The sequence below is a fragment of the Ranitomeya variabilis genome, chromosome 3 (assembly GCF_051348905.1).
Source record: "Ranitomeya variabilis isolate aRanVar5 chromosome 3, aRanVar5.hap1, whole genome shotgun sequence".
Taxonomy (NCBI): domain Eukaryota; kingdom Metazoa; phylum Chordata; class Amphibia; order Anura; family Dendrobatidae; genus Ranitomeya; species Ranitomeya variabilis.
In genome coordinates, this window is record NC_135234.1 from 441,363,115 (window position 1) to 441,389,894 (window position 26,780).

At 43.5% G+C, this 26,780-nt stretch overlaps 1 protein-coding gene across 1 annotated transcript in view; it reads right to left on the bottom strand.

Moving 5' to 3' along the window:
• The window catches only part of LOC143816267 (uncharacterized), a 657,854-nt gene that overhangs the window by 30,715 nt on the left and 600,359 nt on the right, over positions 1-26,780 (bottom strand). The window contains exon 56 of the mRNA XM_077296442.1: positions 15,384-15,496. Within this exon, the coding sequence (XP_077152557.1) occupies positions 15,384-15,496 (113 nt within the window). The remainder of the gene's footprint in view (positions 1-15,383; positions 15,497-26,780) is intronic.

The following is a 26,780-nucleotide window of genomic DNA, read 5'->3' on the forward strand; positions in this document are numbered from 1 at the left end:
GAGATCGAGAATTGTTGGCCATCAAGTTGGCTCTAGAGGAGTGGAGATATCTACTGGAGGGGTCTGTGCATCCTTTTGTAATCTTCTCCGATCACAAGAATCTTACTTACCTGCAGACTGCACAAAGATTGAATCCACGTCAAGCCAGATGGTCTTTGTTTTTTGCTCGCTTCGAATTTGAGCTTCGTTTTCGGCCCGGCAACAGGAACATAAGAGCTGACGCTCTGTCCAGGTCATTCCAATCATCTGATGCCGTGGAGGAACCAGCATACATCATTAACCCCACTAAGATGGTAACCGTTGCTCCTTTACAGATGCTCTCTCCTCCACCGGGTAAGACTCTTGTCTTGGACGAAGACACTAGGAGGGTCCTATCCTGGGGCCATTCTTCCAAATTGGCTGGGCATGCCGGTACGAAAAAGACTTTCCTTCTCATTTCACGGTACTATTGGTGGCCTACTTTACGTCAAGACGTAAAGGAGTTCGTGGCCTCTTGTACTTCTTGTGCCAGAAACAAAGTACCTAGACGACTACCGCTTGGAAATCTGCTTCCTCTCCCAGTTCCGTCTGCACCGTGGCAACATATCGCCATGGACTTCATCACCGATCTGCCCTGCTCTTCCGCATGTACGGTCATCTTCGTCGTTGTGGACAGATTTTCTAAGATGGCTCTCTTCATTCCGTTGTCCGGGTTACCTTCAGCTCCTGAGTTGGCAAACATTTTTATTCTTAACATCTTCAAATTCCATGGTCTACCTCAGCACATCGTGTCGGACAGAGGGGTTCAATTTACTTCCCGTTTTTGGAGAGCTTTGTGCAGACTTTTAAAGGTGAATCTGGACTTCTCTTCCTCATATCACCCTCAAACTAACGGTCAAGCAGAACGAACCAACCAGACTTTGGCTGCTTATCTACGGCATTTTTCTAATGCTCACCATAATGACTGGGTCTCTCTGCTTCCTTGGGCTGAGTTTGCCTATAACAACCATTCCAGCGAGTCCTCTGTAAAGTCTCCGTTTTTCATTGTTTTTGGGCGACATCCTGGTGTGCCCCTACCAGTTTCTCCTGCCTCTGGTGTTCCAGCAGCTGATTCTATGGCTCTCGAGTTTTCTTCTATCTGGGACGAGGTCAAAGAGACGTTAAACCGAGCTTCATCAAGAATGAAAGAACAAGCAGACAAGAGGCGTTTAGATTCTCCTCCTTTCTCTCCTGGCGATAAGGTTTGGCTTTCTTCAAAATTCATCAGACTCAAGATCCCTTCCTACAAGCTTGGCCCACGTTTCATCGGTCCTTTTGAGATTCTGCGTCGAGTCAATGATGTCGCCTACAAGCTGAAATTGCCTGCTTCACTTCGTATACCCAATACGTTTCATGTCTCTCTTCTCAAACCAGCCGTCTTTAACCGTTTTCATCCCTCCTCTTGTTCCCCTTCTCAACCAGTCAGCACAGACAACGTCTTTGAGGTAAAGGACACATTAGCTGTTAAAAAGGTTCGGGGTAAGGAATTTTTTCTGGTGGATTGGAAGGGTTTTGGTCCGGAGGAGAGGTCTTGGGAGCCCTTGGAAAACATCAATGCTCCTCGTATTCTTAACAAATTTTTTGCTATTCTTCGTAAAGGGGGGTGTAAGAAGGGGGGTACTGTTACAGACGCCGCTCTCCTGCGGCGCCGTTCTCACCGCTCTGTTCCCGGCGCTGCGCTCCTGCGTTCCCGCTCCACCGCTGCACCGCCCCGGGTCCCGCCGCTCTCACCGCTCCATTCCTGGCGCTGCGCTCCTGCATCCCCGCTCGGTCCCGGCACCTGCTTCCGTCCGCTCTGCTCCTGGTCCTGTTATCGCCGGGTCTTCCTTCCCTGCTGCTGCATGTCCTCAACTATCCATGTCCGGGTCCGCGCGCTCCTCTGCTTCCCTGGCACTTCCGGTGTCCAGGTCCTCTGCAGGTATTCTCTCTTTGCGCAGGCGCTCTAGCTTCCCTCAGGGACGCAGGCTCAGCTCCACTGTTACCTCTTCCTGAGGTCATGAGGTCATCTGTCTCTCACCCAATCCCGTTCCTGCCTCTACTATAAGAGGTAGGTCTTCCTGCTCCCTGGTGCCTGATTGTTTTAGCATTTCTGCTATTGCGTTTGGCCCTTCATTGTTTCCCTGCTCAGCGTTCGCACTCCGTTCTTGTCCGTGCCAACCTTGTCTTCTGTTCCGTCCCTTCCTTTGTTGTTACCCCTGTTACCCCTGTTGTTTACCTATTGTTTTGTTTTGCTTTTTCCCTCAGCGGTCTCTCCGTTCCGGCTTCCCAGTCCTCCTGGTTCTCCCGCTGTTTTCCGTATTCCTCTTCAGTATCCAGCCTTCTTCCTGGAGCTGTCCCTCCTGGTATCTCACCGTGGGTAAGTGACCTCTGGGCTTGCTCCTTGCAGTCCCTGTATAGGGGTCGTTTCTCACCTAGGCCGCTCGCCCAGAGGTAAGTCTCCCCACGGTCCAGAGGGTCTACTCTAGTTCCTCTAGTCCGCTACAAGCAGCATTGATGGTGACCACACGGATAGGATGAGGCAGTTTTTCGATCTTAAAACCAGCAGTGCACGCAAACTCCTCATCAATGAGATTTGTGGCAGAACCACTATCCACAAAAACAGTAATTGTCAGCTCTCTGACAGCGATAATAACCTTAGCAGGGAGCATGCATTGAGAAACCACCATGGAGGATATATATAAGCTCAGATTGGCCTCCTCCACACCCTCTGAGCTTAGAAGTTTTCCGCCATTGCGTTTTTCTTAGACAGCAGAGGACAAATGTTAACAAAATGACCAGTTTTACCGCAGTAAAAACAGGCTCTCTGCTTCCTGAGCACAGGGGCTCGACGCTTAACATGTGACACCCCTGTGATTTGCATAGGCTCCGTGGGCTCACCTTCAGCAACCTCACGTGAACCTGAACCCTCTCCCAAAAGTGGCGTCTCATGCTCCCCCTGACGCAAACGGCGATCAATGCGGACAACCAGACTCATAGTGGAATCTAGAGAAGCAGGAGTCTCGTACATCAGGAGGGCTTTTTTAACCCTTCCAGAAACCCCATGAATAAACTGACTTCGCAGCGGGGGATCATTCCACTGTGTGTCAACCACCCAGCGGCGAAATTCAGAACAGTAATCCTCTGCAACTCGCTCCCCCTGGCGAATAGTGTGTATCTTAGATTCTGCTAGAGCCATTCTGTCAGGTCATCGTAAATGTGTCCAAGAGCGGAAAAAAAACTCTCCACAGAGTCAAATGCAGCAGAATCAGATGGCAAAGAAAACGCCCATGCTTGGGGTTCCCCGTTTAATAATGACAACACCAGGCCCACACGCTGAGCCTCATTACCCGAGGAGGTCAGTTAGCACAGACAAGGATAACGGAAAATATGAACAACGCCACAGTCACTCAGGAATACACTGTAAGTGCAAAGGGCAAAACAAATACAAATATGGGAAGGAGAAAATAAGACAAAGGGTAATACACCACCAGATACGATACTCCAACTCCTGGACCAGCTAGATAAAATCTAGCCGACGCCACTGAGCGCATAGTGGACAAAAGCGGAATTACCGCTGTCTGTCGAATGCCCTAGTATGAACAGCGTCCGACATGACAGTATCAAAGTCAGGTATCAGAGTCAAGTATCAGAATGAAGTATCAGAATCAGGTATCAGAGAGTATTTCTGATGTTTGACTTTGATATGTGAAAGTCAGGTATCAAAGTCAGGTATCAGAATCAAGTATCAGACTCAGGTATCAGACTTTGATATGTGATCATGTCCTAAAATGAACACTGTATACAGGGAATAGATTTAATTAATTGTCTTACCTTTCTCCTGCCCTGTCTAACTGCCATGTTGTAACTGCCAGTACTTTGACGAAATGTACTTCGATTACATGTGCACAAATGCCCCCCGCATAAATGCCTCCCCAGGCTATGTCTGAATATATAGGAGGCTAGTTCTTAGATCTTACTTTTCTTTCTTCTCTTGTTAGCAATCAATCAGATTAAGTTGAGACAGCAGGACACAATAAATGTAGTGAACAGATAAACAAATGTCCAGGCCTACTTGGATCATAAACCATTTTGAGAAGTTAGTTCTCATAGCATAAGAGGACAAACAGAGTAAGTTGTAATAACTAAATACCATTATCTATGCAGCTAAAATGAATAACATTTGTGGGACTCATGCAGGAATTCTATTTAAATATCAGTTGTTTGCAAATTCTGGTAACAAACCTAATTTGCAATGGGTATTGAATAATTTTGACAACAACTGTATACGTCCACAGTAGCGTAAGAAGTAACTGTGTTGTAATATTGCAGGATATTATACAATGGATACAGCTGCAGGGTAAGACTGTAGAGATAGTCTTGTGTATGAACATTTTGCATTGGAATTTCCTTTGTAAATAACTTTCGGTTCTAGGGCGCACTGGGTTTATTTGTAAGTAGCAACACTTTCATAACAAAATTGTCAAGATGTAATAAGCAACTTGCATTGCTGTCAAAAGTGTCAGCAAAACACTGCTGTTCTTCAAATGACCTTGCTACCCATGTAAAGTCCTTGCAGTCAGAAACAAGAAAAACTTCACTGAGCAAAGTTCATATTGAAGGAATAATGAGGCTGAAAACATAAACAGTTTTCTCGCTCTTGTAGTTCAATTGTATCCTTTTCTAGAATATCTCTGGAGGACCCAGCCAGTGACTATATTACATGCATAGCTCACTGAATTAAAAGGTGCATCATATAAGTTTTTATTGCACCTGCAAAGTGCTGCGGAGAATGTCACACCCTTAGAAAATATGGTACCATATTAACATCTTAAATACATTAATAGAGAACCTATTAACAGTGTTGTCATGTTAACATGGCATAGTGGCTGCAGAGCTGAATTAAATGTATTATTTAGGGTTTTTGCATTGCAGAGACATTTGCTTGTAAAGGTTAGATTCACATTTCTGATAGCCAGCAGCATCAACAGAGATTTGTCCCTGAAGGCATGTATTTTTTCCTTGTCTGACGGTGACCAAGCATAAGCAGGAGGCCTCATGCAAAGGAAAAAAAGAACATGCCCCCAGAAAAGCTTTAAAACAATCACTCCTCTGTGTGCCATTACAAACACCTGTTAGCAGATTTCATTTTATGGCAGTCACTGTGGGGGAAAAGAAGTACAGTACAACTGACAGGGCCTTGAGACATAAGGCCCCGTCTCACATAGCGAGATCGCTAGCGAGATCGCTGCTGAGTCACAAGTTTTGTGACGCAACAGCGACCTCAGTAGCGATCTCGCTATGTGTGACACGTACCAGCGATCAGGCCCCTGCTGCGAGATCGCTGGTCGTGTCGGAATGGCCTGGGCCGTTTTTTGGTCGTTGAGGTCCCGCTGACATCGCTGAATCGGTGTGTGTGACACCGATCCAGCGATGTCTTCACTGGTAACCAGGGTAAACATCGGGTTACTAAGCGCAGGGCCGCGCTTAGTAACCCGATGTTTACCCTGGTTACCAGCGTAAATGTAAAAAATAACAAACAGTACATACTCACCATCTGATGTCCGTCAGGTCCCTTGCCGTCTGCTTCCTGCTCTGACTGCCGCCGTAAAGTGAGAGCACAGCAGTGACGTCACCGCTGCGCTCTGCTCTCACTGTACGGCGGCACACAGTCAGAGCAGGAAGCAGACGCCAAGGGACCTGACGGACATCAGATGGTGAGTATGTAGTGTTTGTTTTTTTTGGTAACCAGGGTAAACATCGGGTTACTAAGCGCGGCCCTGCGCTTAGTAACCCGATGTTTACCCTGGTTACCCGGGTGCTGCAGGGGGACTTCGGCATCGTTGAAGACAGTTTCAACGATGCCGAAGTTGTTCCGCTGATCGTTGGTCGCTGGAGAGAGCTGTCTGTGTGACAGCTCCCCAGCAACCACACAGCGACACAACAGCGACGCTGCAGCGATCAGCATCGTTGTCTGTATCGCTGCAGCGTCGCTGTGTGTGACGGGGCCTTAAGCTGTAAGACGGGTGTCCATGGCCTGGTGTGGCCCTGGATGGCTGTTAATGTGGCCCAACACAGATTCCTAGTGGGCTGCACTGCTTAATTGTGTTATGCAGTTGTCTGGATGCAATGAACAAAGATCACGAGGCGGGAAACAATCAGGGATTGATATAGTTCTTTACATACAGCTGTAACTTTAACAATTAGTGTTAGTAACTATGCAAATCAACAGTAGAAAGAATGAAAGAATAACAATTTTAGAATAACCAAGAAAGTCTCTAACGCTTGAACGTTAATATACTTTTCACAAAAGGTGGTGCGCCCAGTCATGGGAGTCACCACGTAAGTTCTCCCTGAAGCTCTGGCCCTAGTGGGGTCACCGGTTTATCTAATAGGCCGCAAGTCTCTTTCTCACGTAGTCTGTCAAAGCCCGTTAAGCCTCCCATGCACCCACTGGCCCCCTCCCAACCTGTAATCCTAATCTCAGACGACCCCGATTGTTGTGAATTCCGCTCTTGGGCTCCCTCCGGTGGTTGTAAGTAGCACTTTTGTGAATTCTGCTCTTGGGCTCCCTCCTGTGGTTTTGAGTGGTATAGCTGCTTCTTGGATTTAGTATCAGCAGCTGCTTCCACTGATCTTCTTTCTGCTCGGCTATTTTAGTCTGGCTTTATCCCTCAATCAATGCCAGTTGCCAATTGTTCTTGCCTGGAGGCACGGCTCTTGGATTTCCCTGACATTCTGACTCGTTCAGCAAAGTTAAGTTCTTGCTTGTCCTTTTGCAGTCCACTTGTTGTTGACTTATTGTTCAGCACATTTATGTTTTGTTCATTTGTCCAGCTTATCAGTATGTATCTATTTAGCTAAGCTGGAAGCTCTGGGCTGCAGATTTTGCCCTCCACACCTTTAGTCAGGTGTGGAGATTTTTGCATATCTCTGCGGTGGACTTTTTCTAGTTTTTATTACTGACCGCACAGTGTTTCTTTCCTTACTGTCTATCTAGCTAGAATTGGCCTCCTTTGCTAAATCTTGTTTCATGCTACGTATGTCATTTCCTTCTCCTCTCACAGCCAATATTTGTGGGGGACTGTCCTATCCTTTGGGGATTTTCTCTGAGGCAAGATAGCTTTCCTGTTTCTACCTTTAGGGGTAGCTAGTTCTCCGGCTGTGACGAGATGTCCAGGGAGTGACAGGAACATTCCACGGCTACTGCTAGTGTTGTGTTAAGATCAGGGACTGCGGTCTGTATAGTTACCACCTGCCCAGAGCTAGTCGCATGTCGCTCCTAAATTACCAGTCCATAACACCCGATACCGTAGATGATAGCTGGAAGTGACAACCCTGTTCACTCGCTCTGTTTCTCCACACTTGCCAGTGGGCCTCGACTGTCACAATCTACTCATGGATCTACTCAGCATGACCATCGGCGGAAGCCTCTTATGCTTGGGGTGTAGAGGACTAGGCCTTGGCTCTTGACAGGTGACATCTGGTCTCAGAGGCTTGACCAGTGTAGCACCAGGGTAGGCAGTATTTGGAGGTCTCATGGGGGGAATCTGGACCTTTCCAGGTGGCGACAGACACCTGGGTGGTGCAGACTTCCCGCTGAGGCCTGTCACGCTGGTCTCAGTGGTGTCTCTGGAGCACGTTCCCTCCACTCTCTACCCTGGCGCCAATTCTCCTCATGGTCTGGGGTGCAGGGTTTTTATATCATGGAAGTTCTTCATGTGGGTCAAATGATCCAGTCTAGCACACAACGTTGCTCCCCCTGCAAATCTTCCAGCACAGTTTTGTTCCACTTGATTTTGGATAGCCAGCAGATGGCAGTCTCTCCTCGTCAATGGCACATCCTGCAAAAATTCTTCAGAGATATTGTCAGTTCTTATTACATTCCTCCCCCTTTTTGCTTGCCAACGAGTGGAATTCTTTGTAGTTTCCCCACAGGTAGGCCAAGTTCAGCCAACAGTTGAGCACACTCCTTGGTTTTCTGCTGTATCTGGGACCAGACAAATTCATCCTGAGCATACCAGCTAGGGGGAATTCTGGCATTGGCCCGCTCAGTCCTGTGGAGTTCTTCCTGTAGAGACGTGTCTGGGGTACTTGGAGACACCGCTACTAGAGGTTTTAAGTTGAGTCCTGGTTCATTTTCTGCTCCATTTGAGAGCAGCAACTGCATCTCCGATTAACTCATCAACCTGTCAAGCCATCTTTCCTCTTCCTCTAGGACTGCCCTTTGTGGGACCTTGGCCACTTCTGTTGAGGGACCGGCCTTGGTACGGTCTTCTGCTTTGAAAAAGCAGAGTCGCAGCATATTTTGGTGCAACGCCTGTCATCTCCCTCAGGAGAGCTATCCAGGTGGATGTTCCTCTCTTCTCGGCAGGGTAATGACTCCCAACAGTGATCCAGCTTGTTCCCAGGTCACTTGGCCCGCACCAATACATGGTCCCCCCTGGCTGAAGTTGTCCACCTGACATTGGGGATCGACTTGAATGTTCCATTTCCCGAAACTTCTGTTCAACCAGCTTCCTTACCATCTGAAGTCTGTGTCGGTGTTCTCTGATCCAGGCACTTGGACTACTACCCGGTCAGGAGTCCTCCAAATCTAGCTCCAGTTCAGTGATCTCTATGCTGCTTCGCCCAATCAGCACCATGTAAGGAGTGTAACTGGTAGTCGCATGGACTCGATTGTTATAATTACACACACACTCGGACACGAATTTGGGCCACTTCATGTTCATATCTTCTTTCAGAGTCCACAACATTTGCAACAGGGTTCGGTTGAAGTGCTCACAGGCCCCATTCCCTCGTGAATGATACGGGGTGGTTCAGGATGTATTGATTCCATAGATATTATTATTATTATTATTTATTATTATAGCGCCAACTATTCCATGGCGCTTTACATGTGAGGAGGGGTATACATAATAAAAACAGGTACAATAATCTTGAACAATACAAATCACAACTAGTACAGGAGGAGAGAGGACCCTGCCCGTGAGGGCTCACAATCTACAAATGATACAGCTCGTCTATTACTCGCCCATGGAAGCAGGCCCCTTGGTAGGAGTCAGAGGCGTAGCTAGGGTTTCAACTTAGGGGGGGCGAAACATCTGAGTGGGCCCCTAACCAGCTAAGGCTACTTTCACACTAGCGTCGCAGTGCGTCTGGCCGACGTACCGATGCATACTGTGAAATAGAAACACAATGGGGGCAGCGGATGCAGTTTTTCAACGCATCCGCTGCCCTATTGTAATGTCTGGGGAGGAAGGGGCGGAGTTCAGGCCGCACATGCGCGGTTGGAAATGGCGGACACGATGCACAAAAAAATGTTACATGTAACTTTTTTTGTGCCGACGGTCCGCCAAAACACGACGCATCCGTCGCACGACGGATGCGACATGGGGCAATGCATCGCTAATGCAAGTGTATGGAGAAAATGACGCATTGTGACGTCCGTCGTACGACGCTAGTGTGAAAGTAGCCTAACCCTGATAACAACTACGGTTGCGCACTCTAATTGTGAATATAGTGGAACCTCAGAATATGACCGCTCTGTTATTGAAAATAAATCTATATACAAAAATGAACATTGATTTTACCGCCATATTGTGACCATACGCAACTTTGATGGTCGCAATACTATGAGTGCCCCTATAACAATACAGTAATGCTTAAGTGCCCACTTTACACTTAATGTCCCCTAAGTTCCCTCATGTACTGCTCCATTGTACACAGTATAGTGAGCTCAAAGATCCCATATACACAGTATGGTGATTCTATAACTCCCCTGTACACCGTATGATGTTCCCACTGCTCCCCTCTACACAGTATGATACCACTGCTCCCCTATAGATAGTATGAGCCCAATGCTCCCCTATACACAGTATAATGCTGACAGAACTCCACTACAGAAAGTGTAATGCCCCCCAGAGCTCCCCTATATACAGTGTAATGTAATGGGTCAACAGCCCCCATGTGCACAACATGCCTTCACAGTTCCCTATACACAGTATGGTGGGTCCACAGCTCCCTTATAAACAATACTGTATAATGGGACTGCAGCTTCCATCAAACAGTATGATGTCCCTCACAGTTCCCCTGTACACAGTATGATGGGGCCACAGCTTCCTTATACACAGTATGATGGGGCCCGCAGCTTCCTTATACACAGTGTGATGGGCCCGCAGCTCCCTTATACACAGTATGATGGGCCCGCAGCTCCCTTATACACAGTATGATGGGCCCGCAGCTCCCTTATACACAGTATGATGGGCCCGCAGCTCCCTTATACACAGTATGATGGGCCCGCAGCTCCCTTATACACAGTATGATGGGCCCGCAGCTCCCTTATACACAGTATGATGGGCCCGCAGCTCCCTTATACACAGTATGATTGGCCCGCAGCTCCCTTATACACAGTATGATGGGCTTGCAGCTCCCTTATACACAGTATGATGGGCTTGCAGCTCCCTTATACACAGTATGATGGGCCCGCAGCTCCCTTATACACAGTATGATGGGCCCGCAGCTCCCTTATACACAGTATGATGGGCCCGCAGCTCCCTTATACACAGTATGATGGGCCCGCAGCTCCCTTATACACAGTATGATGGGCCCGCAGCTCCCTTATACACAGTATGATTGGCCCGCAGCTCCCTTATACACAGTATGATGAGCCCGCAGCTCCCTTATACACAGTATGATTGGCCCGCAGCTCCCTTATACACAGTATGATGAGCCTGCAGCTCCCTTATACACAGTATGATTGGCCCGCAGCTCCCTTATACACAGTATGATGAGCCCGCAGCTCCCCTATACACAGTATGATGGGCCCACAGCTCCCTTATACACAGTATGATGGGCCCGCAGCTCCCTTATACACAGTATGATGAGCCCGCAGCTCCCCTATACACAGTATGATGGGCCCACAGCTCCCTTATACACAGTATGATGGGCCCGCAGCTCCCTTATACACAGTATGATGGGCCCGCAGCTCCCTTATACACAGTGTGATGGGCCCGCAGCTCCCTGTCATGATTTGGCAGTCTGCAGTCACATAAAGTGACTGCAGACATTTATTCCCAGCCTTTATCAACTTTATAGTACTAAATTGCTTATTATTAAAGCACCACTCTAGCAGGGTTTTTTTTCCACTGATGGAGAAGTGTTTTAAGCGCAAGTCCCCGGTCACTTGCTCATCCTCCGGCGTATTCACTATTTTGCGGAACTGTTGCAGTCCCACGGCTCAAACTTGTGAGCGCAGCTTCTGACAGGCCAGAAGTGAGAAGCTATGTCACAAGTGCTCAATGTAAAACTATGAGGCTATGTGCCCACGTTGCGGATTCGTGTGCAGATTATTCCGCACCGTTTTTGCAAAATCCACAGGTAAAACATGCTGCATTTTACCTGTGGATTTACTGAGGATTTCCTGCGTTTTTTGTGAGGATTTCACCTGCGGTTTTACACCTGCGGATTACTATACAGGAGCAGGTGTAAAATGCTGCGGAATCCGCACAAAGAATTGACATGCTGTGAAAAATACAACGCAGCGTTTCCGTGTGGTATTTTCCGCACCATGTGCACTGCGGATTTGGTTTTCCATAGGTTTACATGGTACTGTACACCGCATGGAAAACTGCTGCGAATCCGCAGCCAAATCCGCACCGTGTGCACATAGCCTGAGAGTGAGAGAGAGGCCAGAACGAGGCTCCCATAGACTCACATTGATTAGTGACCTCTGCGCTGCTGCATGATACACTGGAGCCTCGGACAGGACACAAACTGCAGGAGACGGAGCCGAGCGGAGACTAAAACAGATGAAGACGCCAGAAGGTGAATATCAGACAGGGGGCAGGGGACGGGGATTGTCAGCACCGCTCCAGCAATGAAATAAAAAATAATGCTGGAGTGGTGCTGTAAATGTGATGCAGCTCTTGGTTACTGTATGGGGGCTCCTTATAGTAATACTCAAAGACCCAGGTGGTACGTATCAAAAGCCCCCTACGCCCCATCTCCAGCCTCCCCAGACAGCAAATATTACATGATGGAGCACATATAACAAAACATTATAATATTCAGCCCCCAGTGACCTGTCCCCCCTCCCCCACTTCAGCCCCAATACCCCCATCATCTCACATCCACCCCTCAGTGCCCTGTCCCACCTCACCCACCTTCAGCCCCCACAACACCCCCATCGTCTCACATTTACCCCCTAGTGCCCTGTCTCCCCTCCCCCACAATACCCCAATCGTCTCACATTTACCCCCCAGTGACTTCTCCCCTCCCCCACTTCAGTACCCAATACCCCCATCATCTCACATCCACCCCCTCAGTACCCTGTCCCCCTCACCTGCTTTCAGCGCCCACAATACCCCAATGGTCTCACATTCACATCACAGTGACATACCTGAATTTAATAAACCTAATAAGTCCCATCCCCAGCACTTACTGATAAAGTTTGCACTGCAGGACCAGGAAGTGTCTAGGTGAAATGCAAGTTGTGGGCACTAGGACCCAGCGTGCCTGAGCCAATCCCAGCGTGCACAGAGTGAAGAAAACTGCAGCCGGGGAAAAGCTTCATGATCAGGTCAGACGGGCGAAACCATTCACTGCAGGAGGGAGACTCTGCAGCCGGCCACTGTGCTAATAGCCAGCTTGCAGAGTCTCCATCAGACGGAGCAGACAATATACTGCTCTGCTCCTATGCGGTGTTCTGCCTCGGCACAGAAGTGGCCCTGGCTCCCAGTGGGCCCCTTCATGTGTCAGGGCCCGGGGCGATGGCCCCCTCTGCCCCCCCAGTAGCTACGCTACTGGTAGGAGTGATTTCACTTCCAGCACCCATATATGCGAATAAAGGCCTGAAATATGGCTCTGGCTGCAGCTTTGTTCTTGTGCTGAGATAATCTTATAATTGTGCCATAACACAGTAGCGGCACATTTATAAGATTAGCTCAGCACAGGAACATTTTTTTAAAACACATCCATATGCATATGTGGAAATTATTATTATTCTAAGATCTATTGATTAAAATGAACTTTGTTTGTGGGGAAATCCCTTTAAGTTAGCGGTAATGCCAAATGGGCCCCTCCAGATCAGAAGCAACTGCTCCCTATGCCTCCCACCAGTAGCTATGCTACTGTAGGTAGAGTTATACACATTCATTCCTTAAAATGTCTTAGAAAACAGTAGAGAACCACAAAGCAAAACCAGCTGAGTTTGTTACATGGGAGATTTAACATGGAGGTATAAGGGTGCGTGTCCACGCTCAGGATGGCCGGCGGTATCGCCGCAGCAGAGAAGCCGCTCGGCGCTAAGCCCCGCCCCCTTTCTGGGACGCGATCATGCCGAATGTGTACAGTACACATCCGGGATCATCGCACCCCTCGCTGCGTCAATCACGCAGCGTTTAGGGTATGTGTCCACGTTCAGGATTGCATCAGGATTTGGTCAGGATTTTTCATCAGTATTTGTAAGCCAAAACCAGGAGTGGGTGATAAATGCAGAAGTGGTGCATGTGTTTCTATTATACTTTTCCTCTAATTGTTCCACTCCTGGTTTTGGCTTACAAATACTGATGAAAAATCCTGACCAAATCCTGATGCAATCCTGAACGTGGACACATACCCTTACAGTATATTTGTTCTGTGGTAGATGAACTAAACAGGACTTCCTGACACCCTATTGAATAATTAAGAAGCTACCTTATATCTTACTAATTTAACTTTTTGCACACTTATAAAAGTCCCTGTTTAAAGTGAATCTCTAACAAGAGACTTCGAAGGCCATGTTCCCATACAGCATAAAAGCTGATGATCGCTCCCATGTAGCTGAGCCAATCGAGTTGTGCCAGCTTCTAGCCTCCCATGGAGGCTATCAAAGCATGGTAAAAGTAAAAAAAAAAGTTTAAAAAAATGTGAAAAAAAAAAAAAAGTTTAAATCACCCCCCTTTCGCCCCATTCAAAATAAAACAATAAAAAAAATCAAACCTACACATATTTAGTATCACCGCGTTCAGAATCGCCCGATCTCTCAATAAAAAAAAGGATTAACCTGATCGCTAAATGGCGTTGCGAGAAAAAAATTCGAAACCCCAGAATTACTTTTTTTGGTCGCCGCGACATTGCATTAAAATGCAATAACGGGAGATCAAAAGAACGTATCTGCACAAAAGTGGTATCAATAAAAACATCAGCTTGGAACGCAAAAAATAAGCCCTCAACCGACCACAAATCACAAAAAATAGAGACACTACGGGTATCGCAATTTTTTTTTTTTTTTTTTTAGCAAAGTTTGGAATTTTTTTTCACCACTTAGATAAAAGAGAACCTAGACATGTATGGTGTCTATGAACTCGTACTGACCTGGAGAATCATAATGACAGGTCAGTTTTAGCATTTAGTGAACCTAGTAAAAAAGCCAAACAAAAAACAAGTGTGGGATTGCACTTTTTTTGCAATTTCACTGCACTTGGAATTTTTTTCCCGTTTTCTAGTGCACGACATGCTAAAACCAATGATGTCGTTCAAAAGTACAACTCGTTTTGCAAAAAATAAGCCTTCACATGGCCATATTGATGGAAAAATAAAAAAGTCATGGCTCTGGGAAGGAGGGGAGTGAAAAACGAACACGGAAAAACGGAAAATCGGAAAATCTCAAGGTTATAAAGGGGTTAAGCATACTACAAATTTAAGTACATAATATCAGCATTACTGCAATAAAAAAACACATAAAAATGCTGTTTAAAATCTGCAGTACAACATAAATAGGGGAAAATACAACAAGAAAATGCTGAAAAAAATGCAGAAATCACAGCAGATTGCTAATGTATATTTTGGTGCTGACACCTGCAGTAATAAAAGCAGTGGAAAAAAGCAGCGTTTTTGCATGTGGGAACATGGCGTCAGAATCACTCAGGTGGATACAAATCTCATCACATCTTCAAACAACTGATTTACTCAACATTCATACTTGATGTATATATAAAAAGTAATGTATAATCAGAAAATGATCAACTAATTCAATCTTTTTTTTTTTTTTAACATTTTTGTTTACTTAATGAACTTAGCACTTGTTCATTAGATGTTTCAATACAAAACAGGGGGTCCAGAGTAAAAATGTAATAATTGTTTTTATGCAGATCGGGTATATCACGGTCCTTGAAAGGACTGCAATGCATGGACTGGCCACGGGTCTCAGGCATATATGAGGCTGTCAAGGTCAAATCAAGACTCAGGAGACCACAGCCAGTCCGTGCATCGTGATAAAGAAGGACATCTGACTTTGGCCAAAGGACAACAAAAATGTAGTTCCAGAAAATATTATGACTTTTCTAGTGATTCAAAATGGAAAAATGAAATGATCTTTATGACAGACCAATGATATGTCACATATTTACCAGTTTGTCTGGACTTCTCTTGTTCTTGCTCCTGAGAAATCACACAATTTTTATCCTTGCTTGGTCTGTTGAAAATTCTGGAGTGTGATGATTTATTCACTTTTGTCAGCGAGCTGGAAAACAAGAAAGAAATGGTGACTCAGGGGAATGATACATTTTCTCAAACATTCTGCCTGGGAAATAGACATGTGAATATAGAGATGTACATAGAACTGACACATTTATATACTATTCTTGTGTACCTCTTGCTATCAAAGGGGTCTGTTCCTGACAAATGAGTAATGTAAAGCAGTTGGATGACTTCCATTTTTATGGCTTGGTTTGACATTGACAGAAATGTAATTGTGAAATCATTTTGTGTGTTAAAAATCATACTACTGGTTTGCTGAATAAAAAATAGAGCAAAGAAAACTACTTTAAAATGAATACCAGCTCAGCTATATATGAAAAAAGGAGTTTGCAAAAATCTCTACATGTGGCGCTATTTATTTTCCTCAATGTTGGCTGCTTTATAGCGCTGCCTCATTATAGCACAGCTACTATCAGTGGCTACAGCTTAGCTACCTGGTATGGTAAATGTCATTAGTAGTTCAATGAGGAGAGAGGGGAATAAGCCTCCGAAAGAGCTCCCTAGCCACAGCTTATCTGGCACATTTAGAGGACCCGCACAATCACATTGTTGGCCAATTCTGCAAGAGTCAGTCGACATGATAGTATAACTTTATACAAAACATATTTTACTGTCACTACTTCCGTCGCAAATCTCATATACAAGAGGTTTATTATTAATTTCGAGAGAGAAAATGGTTGAATTTAACATCAGCTATATATAAAAAGACAAAATATGTAATATATTGTACTGAATGCTACATAGTCTGTCTCAAGGGCTGATCTAATAGCTCAAAGCTACATGTGGGTGGAAATTGTTTGCTCGCATAATGTATACTATTCCATTTCATACCCATAATCTGATAGAGCAATTTTAATAGTTTCTCTATAACTCCAGAAGTGCATATTAATTAGATCATATAGTTGAATGCATACTAATTCATACCCAACGAAAAAAAGAGAACTGAGAGTCCAAAAATGGCAATTTTTATTATATATACGGTACATATATTTGTTATTGCATCTATACTATTGATATAAAAAATCACATGCACTGACACTTGTTATAGGTGCAGATGCCCAACATATACTTGTTATTCTAGTTAATATTATTCATACATAAATGTATATATAATAATTGAGTATAATTTAAGACCTTTATATATGTATTCATTGTGATCTTCTATTGAACTACACTTTAATGTACCTATAATAAAAAGTGGTATTTTTTCTATAGAGCCGTGTGGATTTTTAGTTTTCTTTTTTGGCAAATTTTAACAGCATCCAGATAGAATATTAGTTAAGTTACAGTTTTTTTTATTTTACTTTATATTATATTTTTAATACTATATTTGCAGACTCACAGATAGGACATGTTAACTGCTGGAATATTCAAGTTATCCTATCGGACACGGAGTTTCCCTCAGCAATTCTCCAATTATCACACTAGAGGATAATCTAATGTACGTGACCTTAATTTGAGGACAGTACCTCACATAGACATGTCTCATGATATTTAGCTTCCAACTGTTCTACCCAATTTGTCAGTGTTGTTCCAAATGAAAGTTTCAGCATACCATGGAATTTGAGAAGTAGACAGCCTTGTTTTAACCTCTTCCAAAGGTAAATAAATGTTGGCACTTACTGGGCTTGAGCAGCGCTAACTTTTTTAAGGTCAACAATCTTGCAGCCCTTAGGAATCCCAGAGTCTTCCAAGTGCTTGGATTCCGGTGCAGAGTGATAGCTCTGACCGGCGACATCATTGGGATCCAGATGCTGAGATCAATAGCATTTGCAGCATTTAGAAGTTTTTTGGAGCCGAGGGTTGTCATGGCAGCCGGAGGTCAAATGATGACCTCCGGGTCTGCTAACGATGGTGGCCTTCTAGACTGAGCCAGCAACAGGGTCTAGCAGGTATTCTGACAGTGTAAAATTGACAGTTCTCATGCATTGTAACACACATGTACAGCAATGTGTGAGACCAGCAATCAGAGAATTAAATGTTAAAGTTCCATACAGGGTCTAAATAAAGAAATAAAATAAAAAGTAAAAAAAAAAAACCTATTAAATAAAAAAATCAAATAATAAATAAAAAAAGAAAGAATATTAAAACAATAAATACGTATATTTATGTAAAAACAAAAATAAACAAAAAACGTCTAATTTTTGGTGTCACTGCATCCAGGATGACCCAATGTGTAAAACTGCCACAATAGTTAATCCCTTCATTGAACATTGAAATAAAAAAAATTAAAAACATGGCAAAAAAACTGTTTTCTCATCATACCGCTGAAAAAGTATAATAAAACGCGATCAATAATACAAATGCAATTAAGAATGGCATCTAGGAAAACGTCATCTAGCCACACACAAAACAAGATGCAATACTGCTCCCTCAGCAGAGAAATAAAAAAGTTATACTGCACAGAATATAGTGATGCAAAAGCAATTCTTTTTTTCTATAAAGTAGTTTATATTGTATAAAAGCGGTAAAACATAAAAAAAAAATATACAGTTATATGAAAAAGTTTGGGCACCCCTATTAATCTTAAGCTTAATGGTTTATAAAAATTGTTTTTTTTGCAACAGCTGTTGGACACAGTAATGTTTCTGCCTTGAAATGAGGTTTATTGTACTAACAGAAAATGTGCAATCTGCATTAAAACAAAATTTGACAGGTGCATAAGTATGGGCACCCTTATCATTTTCTTGTTTTAAATACTCCTACCTACTTTTTACTGACTTACTAAAGCACTTTTTTTGGTTTTATAACTTCATTGAGCTTTGAACTTCATAGCCAGGTGTATGCAATCATGAGAAAAGCTACTTAAAGTGGTCACTTGCAAGTTGTTCTCCTGTTTGAATCTCCTCTGAAGAGTGGCATCATGGGCTCCTCAAAACAACTGTCAAATGATCTGAAAACAAAGATTATTCAACATAGTTGTTCAGGGGAAGGGTACAAAAAGCTGTCTAAGAGATTTAACCTGTCAATTTCCACTGTGAGGAACATAGTAAGGAAATGGAAGAACACAGGTACAGTTCTTGTTAAGGCCAGAAGTGGCAGGCCAAGAAAAACATCAGAAAGGCAGAGAAGAAGAATGGTGAGATCAGTCAAGGGACAATCCTCAGACCACCTCCAGAGAGCTGCAGCATCAACTTGCAGATGGTGTCACTGTGCATTGGTCAACTGTACAACACACGTTGCACAAGGAGAAGCTGTATGGGAGAGTGATGCGAAAGAAGCCGTTTCTGCAAGCACGCAACAAACTGAGTCGGCTGAGGTATGCAAAAGCACATTTGGAGAAGCCAATTTCTTTTTGGAAGAAGGTCCTGTGGACTGATGAAACCAAGATTGAGTTGTTTGGTCATACAAAAAGGCGTTATGCATGGTGACAAAAAAACACAGCATTTCAAGAAAAACACTTGCTACCCACAGTAAAATTTGGTGGAGGTTCCATCATGCTTTGGATCTGTGTGGCCAATGCCGGCACCGGGAATCTTGTTAAAGTTGAGGGACGCATGGATTCCTCTCAGTATCAGCAGATTCTTGACAATAATGTTCATGAATCAGTGACAAAGTTGAAGTTACGCAGAGGATGGATCTTTCAGCAAAACAATGATCCAAAACACTGCTCCAAATCTACTCAGGCATTCATGCAGAGGAACAATTACACTGTTCTGGAATGGCCATCCCAGTCCCCAGACCTGAATATCATTGAACATCTGTGGGATCATTTGAAGAGGGCTGTCCATGCTCGGCGACCATCAAGCTTAACTGAACTGGAATTGTTTTGTAAAGAGGAATGGTCAAAAATACCTTCATCCAGGATCCAGGAACTCATTAAAAGCTACAGTAAGCGACTAGAGGCTGTTATTTTTGCAAAAGGAGGATCTACTAAATATTAATGTCACTTTTCTGGGGAGGCGCCCATACTTATGCACCTGTCAAATTTTGTTTGAATGCAGATTGCACATTTTCTGTTAGTACAATAAACCTCATTTCAAGGCAGAAACATTACTATGCCCAACAGTTATTAGATATATGAAACTGAAATAGCTGTTGCAAAAAAAACAATTTTTATAAAACATTAAGCTTAAGATTAATAGGGGTGCCCAAATTTTTTCATATAACTGTATAAATATAGTATTGCTGTAATCATACTGACCCCAAGAATAAAGAAGTGTTATCACTTTTACCACATGGTGAATGGCATTTCAAAAACCCTCAAAAAAGAAATCCTTAATTGCTATTTTTTGCTCATTCTGCCTCCCAACAATCTGAATAGAAAGAGATCAAAAAACATTATGTGCTCAAAAATGGTACCAATAAAAACGACAACTCATCCCACAGCAAAACAAGCCTTCACATGACTGTGTTGGCAGAAAATAGAAAAATTGTATCTCTCAAAATATGGCAATGAAAAAACTTTTTTTTGTAAATAAAAGCGTCTTTTACTGTGTGATAGCAGCCAAACATAAAAAATGATATAAATCTGGTATCACTGTAATCGCACCGACCCAAAGAATGAAGCAGACTTAATACTTGTATAGCACGAGAAACGGCATACAAAATAAATAAAAGTAATTCTTGACCTGCTGTTGATTTGTTCATTCTGCCTCCTAAAGATTGTAGTATGGCTCGGCTCACATTTATCCTATGCTCTACGCTGAGCGCTTTCACTGGGGCTTCCATGTAAATCTCTGAAATACGTGACTGACAACTTTCAGTGGAAGATTCCCTATAATGAGACAGAAGAAGACACTGTGGACACTGTCTGGCTTACGATCCAGCAGTGTCCCACTTTTTAAGTGTGCATAAAAGCACAGTTGACCACAGTTTTGTGCACTTCTGAAAAGACAGACACCACTTAACAGAAGCCAGATGGATTCCAGAGTAACTGTGCTTCCTCATTTTAGTGAATGGATTCCACAGAGGTTTCATCTGAATCAAATCATTTGGAGATTTAGATGGAAACCCCGATGTAAGTGCTCAATGTAGAGGACAAGATAAACGTGATCCGAAATGTTATGTAAAATGTTCCCAATAAAAGCAAGTCATCTGTCAACGAAAATATAGGGGGCTTCCATGGCACTGGTAGCATTGAGGCTCTAAAAACATGCAATGGTGACCTGACCCAAATAAAAAAAATACATTTTGCGCTCCCAAATCCATATGCTCCCTCCTTTCTCAGCCACACAGTGTGCCTAAACCGCATTCAGCATCCACATATGTAGCATTTCTGTAGAGATGAGAGCCTGCTTAATTTACGGGGTTCGCATCTCCAGAAGCAAGAGATGGAACGATGTATGGGCACTACAACATACTGGGCACTTCAGCAAAGTGGACATTAAAATGGCAGATTTACCATTTTCACTAAGCAACATCCATTGCTGCTTGTTTCCAGAAAACACACGCGGAGTCAAAATTGTCACTACACCATTACATAAATTCCCAGAAGGGAGTAATTTCCAAAATGGGGTCATTTGAGGAAGGATTCTGCTCTTATTCCACTAAAGGCTCTGAATATGAAATCTGCAAACTATTCTCTGAAAATTTGATCTCCAACAGTCAAATGGCATTCATTCCCTCTTTGCAGTACTGTGCAGCCATGTGGGGTTTTGCCATGTTAAGCTGAAATTGTGTAACAAATTTTGGTGCCATATTCTATCATTTTTGCTTGGGAAGATGTAAAATCTAGGACTAAAACATTTTTTTCTTCACTGCCCAATGGTATACAATTCTGTGACACACCAGTGGTGTCAATATCATCACTGTACCCCTAAATGAATTAATTGAGAGATGTAGTTTGTAAAATGGGGTCACTTATAGGGAGTTCTGAGACTTCAGGTGCTCTGCCAATATGACATGGCACCTGCAAATCATAATGGCAAAATATGAACTCCATTATGGCGTGCCTTCTTCCCATTTGAGCTTTTCACTGTGCATCAAAAGTAGTTTTTTACCACTTATAGGGTATTGGTGTACTCAGGGGAAATTGTATAACAAATTGTACTGTTCATTTTCCTCTACTACCTCTCTTAAAAATTTCAAACTTGGGGCCAAAGAAATATTTTAGTGGAAAAATGGTAATATTTAATTTACTCAGCCCAATGTTAAACATTACTGTGAATCATCTGAGGGTTAAAAATACTCCTTACCCTCCTAGTTGAATTCCTTGAGAGGTGTAGTTTCCAAAATGGTGTCACATACGTTTGTTTTACTATTTTAGCATGTCAGGGGTTCTTCAAATGTGACATGGCGTTCACAACCTATTCCAAGCAAACTGAAGTCCTTTCCAAGCCATGTCATGTGCTCAAACAGTAGTTTTCTACCACGTATGGGGTATCAGTGTACAAAGGAGCAATTGCACAATAAATTGTACACTTAATTTTCTCTTTATGAAAATAAAAAATTTTGGGCTAAAACATTTTTGTTGGAAAAATACAATTTTTTCATTTTCACAGCTCAAAAAAATTCTGTGAAGCACCTCTAAGTTAAAGGTGCTCACCACACATCTAGATAAGTTCCCTGAGAGGTCTAGTTTACAAAATGGGGTCACTTGTGGGGGATATTCACTATTTAGTCATGTCAGGGACTCTGCAAGCATAACATGATGACTACTATCTGTTCCAGACAATTTTGTGTTTCAAAGGTCAAATGGTGCTCCATCACTGCCAAGCCCTGCTGGGCGCCCAAACAGTAGTTTTCTACCACAAATGGGATATCAGGAATCTTGCTGATCTACCAGATCTCTGAATGCTTCCAATGATTGACAGTTTTTTGTGTACACTGTGCATAAGCAGAAAGCTGTCAATCAGTTCTGGGGGCTGGGGTTATATAGAGTTCATTAATATGGAGAACAACATGGCAGCAGGCTCAATAGTCTTCTAGTGATAATCTGCTTTGAAAACAGTGATTATGTCAAAACTACAGGCCAGTAAATGGCACATTGCCGGAATCATGGTCTCTGCCTAGACATGATGGTGCAGTCAAATTATGTGGCAAAAACCTCATGACATACTCCCTTTATGTGTAGCTGTTTGCCATCTCAATAATAGATAGCTGGATATGGTGTACAAAAGCAAAATTATTATAAATTATTGAGTTTGACAAGAGATGAAATGGCTTTAATACCATAGCATTAAAATAAAAAAAATAAAAAAGAATGACAAAATGCACATAAAACTGACACATTTTAGCAGCTTGGAATAGTAATTTTGTGTTATTTGGTTGCGAGTTATTGTATATACTTGAGTATAAGCCAACCTGAGTATAAGCCAAGACCTCTAATTTTGCCACAAAAAACTGGGAAAACTTATTGACTCAAGTATAAGCCTAGGGTGGAAAATGCAGCAGCTACTGGTAAAATTCAAAAATAAAAATAGATATCAATAAAAGTAAAATTAATTGAGACATCAGTAGGTTAAGTGTTTTTGAATATCCATATTGAATCAGGAGCTTTATATGCTCCATACAGTTCATGATGGGCCCCATAAGATGCTCCATACAAAATACGCCCCATATAATGCTCCATAAAGTTCATGATGGGCCCTATAAGATGCTCCATATTAAAATATGCCCCATATAATGCTGCATAAAAGGTTAATGATGGCCCCATAAGATGCTCCATAGAATAATATGTCCCATATAATGCCTCATAAAGGTTGATGGCCCCATAAGATGCTCCATAGAATAATATAACCCCATATGCTGCTCCATAAAGGTTGATGATGGCCCCATAAGATGCTCCATAGAGTAATGTAACCCCATATGCTGCTCCAAAAAAGTTGATGGTCCCATAAGATGTTCCATAGCCTAATATGCCCATATGCTGCTCATAAAGGTTTATGGCCCCATAAGATGCTCCATAGAATAATATGCCCCATATGCTGCTCCATAAAGGTTGATGGCCCCATAAGATGCTCCATAGAATAATATAACCCCATATGCTGTTGCGATTTTTAAAAAAAATGACATACTCACCTCTCGTCGCTGGGGTTCTGGTGCGGGAGTCACCGCTGGCTCAGGACACTGGCACTTGCGATATTTACCTGTCCCGGTTCCACCGCCGCGCGCCGCTGTGTCTTCCGGGTGTCTGCAGTGACTGTTTAGGCAAAGGGTGCGCACTGTCCACGTCATCGCGCCCTCTGACCTGAACGTCTCAGCCAGAGGACGTGGAAGACGGAGCCCGGCGGTGGAACGGGGACAGGTGAATATCACATGGCTCACCCTCCCCCATCATACTCACCCCATCCTGGTGCGGTCTCTCTGTATGTCCCTGCTTCTTCGATGGTCTCTGGTGCCGGCAGCTTGTTCCTGTGTTCAGCGGTCACATGGTACCGCTCATTAAAGTAATGAATATGTGCGCCACGCCTATGGGAGTGGAGTCACGTCCATATTCATTACTTTAATGAGCAGAACCACATGACCGCTGAACACAGGAACAAGCTGCCGGTGCCTGAGAAGCAGGGAAATGCAGAGACCGTGCCGGGAGGGTGAGTAAGATGTGACCGCCGCCCCCCCTCCCCCGCCGACCCCCGGGGACAATGACTCGAGTATAAGCTGAGAGGGGCACTTTCAGCCTAAAAAAATGGGCTGAAAATCTCGGCTTATACTCGAGTATATACAGTATGTTTTCTACTTTTGTGTTTATTTAATGGAGATAAAATACATAACATATCCATTTTATTTTCTTATAAAGTTAGATCTCCCCAGAAATGCATTTTCCAACATGACAATTGCATGATGCTCTCTCTAAGTCCTCATTCACACTTCAGTATTGTTGCATCAGTGTTAAAGGGAACCTGTCAGCTGAATTTGGCAGGACCGGTTTTCGGCTATATGGGCGGGGTTTTCGGGTGTTTGATTCACCCTTTCCTTACCCGCTGGCTGCATGCTGGCCGCAATATTTGATTGAAGTTCATGCTCTGTCCTCCGTAGTACACGCCTGCGCAAGGCAATCTTGCCTTGCACACGCGCAGTATACTTTGCCCATCTGCGGGCAAAGCCGAAAAGCATTAGTGCGCATGCGCCGGCACACTATGTCCCGGAAGTATTTCGCTGTGTTCCGGGACATAGTGCGCTGGCGCATGCGCACTAATGCTTTTCGGCTTTGCCCGCAGTTGGGCAAAGCATACTGCACGTGCGCAAGGCAAGATTGCCTTGCGCAGGCATGTACTATGGAGGACAGAGCATGAACTTCAATCAAATATTGTGGCCAGCATGCAGCCAGCGGGTAAGGAATGGGTGAATCAAACACCCAAAAACCCCACCCATATGACCACAAACCTGTCCCGCCAAATTCAGGTGACAGGTTCCCTTTAAAAAGCTAAGACAGGAGTTGAATTTGCAGAGAAAAACTATAATTGAAAGACTGTGTTTTGGAGGAACTCCTGGTTTTGGCATACAAACACTGATGAAATACTGATGCAAAATACTGACATGTGAATGAGACCTTAGAAATTAGTATTAATATATTTTTCAACCAACACCTTAGCCATTACATTAATTTCCTACAAATTGGACAGTAGGACAGGAAATCAAGGAGCAAATAAGAATGATATTTGACAACATACAAATGTTTCAATAAGAGACAAAATGAAGACCGTAAACTACTATTTTTTGTATTTTGTTCCAGTGCAGATCAATCATTGTTCTGTTAAGCCTTGTTATGTTTACCCTTGGGAATTTCTTATATAAATAATATGTACTATTTCAAAGAAATCTATATCTACAAGAAATACAAAGCAAAGCATTAACTATTTGATGTTGGATCTTTATATATTAACCCCTTTCTGACATCTGACGTACTATCCCATCGAGGTGGGGTGGGTCCGTATGACCACCGATGGGATAGTACGTCATATGCGACCGGCCACGCTCATAGGGGAAGCGCGGCAGATCGCGGCTGGGTGTCAGCTGACTATCGCAGCTGACATCCGGCACTATGTGCCAGGAGCGGTCACGGACCGCCCCCGGCACATTAACCCCCGGCACACTGCGATCAAACATAATCAACGTGATCGCGTTGCTCCGAGGGTCTCTTACCTCCTCCTCCATGCAGCAGGCCCGGATCCAAGATGGCCGCAGCATCCGAGTCCTGCAGGGAGGTGGCTTCAGTGCGCCTGCTCAGAGCAGGCGCCGGGAAGTCTGGATCTGTGCACTTCAGATCGCCGATCTGACACACTGCACAAAAAAAATATTCACATGTGTAAAAAAAATTTAAAAAAATTCCCCCCCAAAAAATATATATTGTTCCTATAAATACATTTCTTTATCTAAATTAAAAAAAAAAACAATAAACAATAAAAGTACACATATTTAGTATCGCCGTGTCCGTAACGACCTGACCTATAAAACTGTCCCACTAGTTAACCCCTTCAGTGAACACCGCAAAAAAAAAAAAAAAACACGAGGCAAAAAATGACGCTTTATTATCATACTGCCAAACAAAAAGTGGAATAACACGCGATCAAAAAGACGGATATAAATAACCATGGTACCGCTGAAAACGTCATCTTGTCCTGCAAAAAACAAGTTACCATACAGCATCATTAAAGAAAAAATAAAAAAGATATAGTCCTCAAAATAAAGCAATGCAAAAATAATTATTTTTTCTATAAAATAGTTTTTATCGTATAAAAGCGCCAAAACATAAAAAAATGATATAAATGATGTATCGCTGTAATCATACTGACCCGATCAATAAAACTGCATTATCCATTTTACCAAACGTGGAACGGTATAAACGCCTCCCCCAAAAGAAATTCATGAATAGCTGGTTTTTGGTCATTCTACCTCACAAAAATCGGAATAACAAGCGATCAAAAAATGTCACGTGCCCGAAAATGTTACCAATAAAAACGTCAACTCGTCCCGCAAAAAACAAGACCTCACATGACTCTGTGGACCAAAATATGGAAAAATTATAGCTCTCAAAATGTGGTAACGCAAAAAATATTTTTTGCACTAAAAAGTGTCTTTCAGTGTGTGACGGCTGCCAATCATAAAAATCCGCTAAAAAACCCGCTACAAAAGTAAATCAAACCCCCCTTCATCACCCCCTTAGTTAGAGAAAAATTAAAAAAATTAAAAAAGTGTATTTATTTCTATTTTCCGATTAGGGTTAGGGTTAGGGCTAGGGTTAGGGTTAGGGCTAGATTTAGGGCTAGGGTTAGGGCTAGGGTTAGGGCTGGGGCTAGGGTTAAGGCTACAGTTAGGGTTGGGGCTAAAGTTAGGTTTAGGGTTTGGATTACATTTACGGTTGGGAATAGGGTTGGGATTAGGGT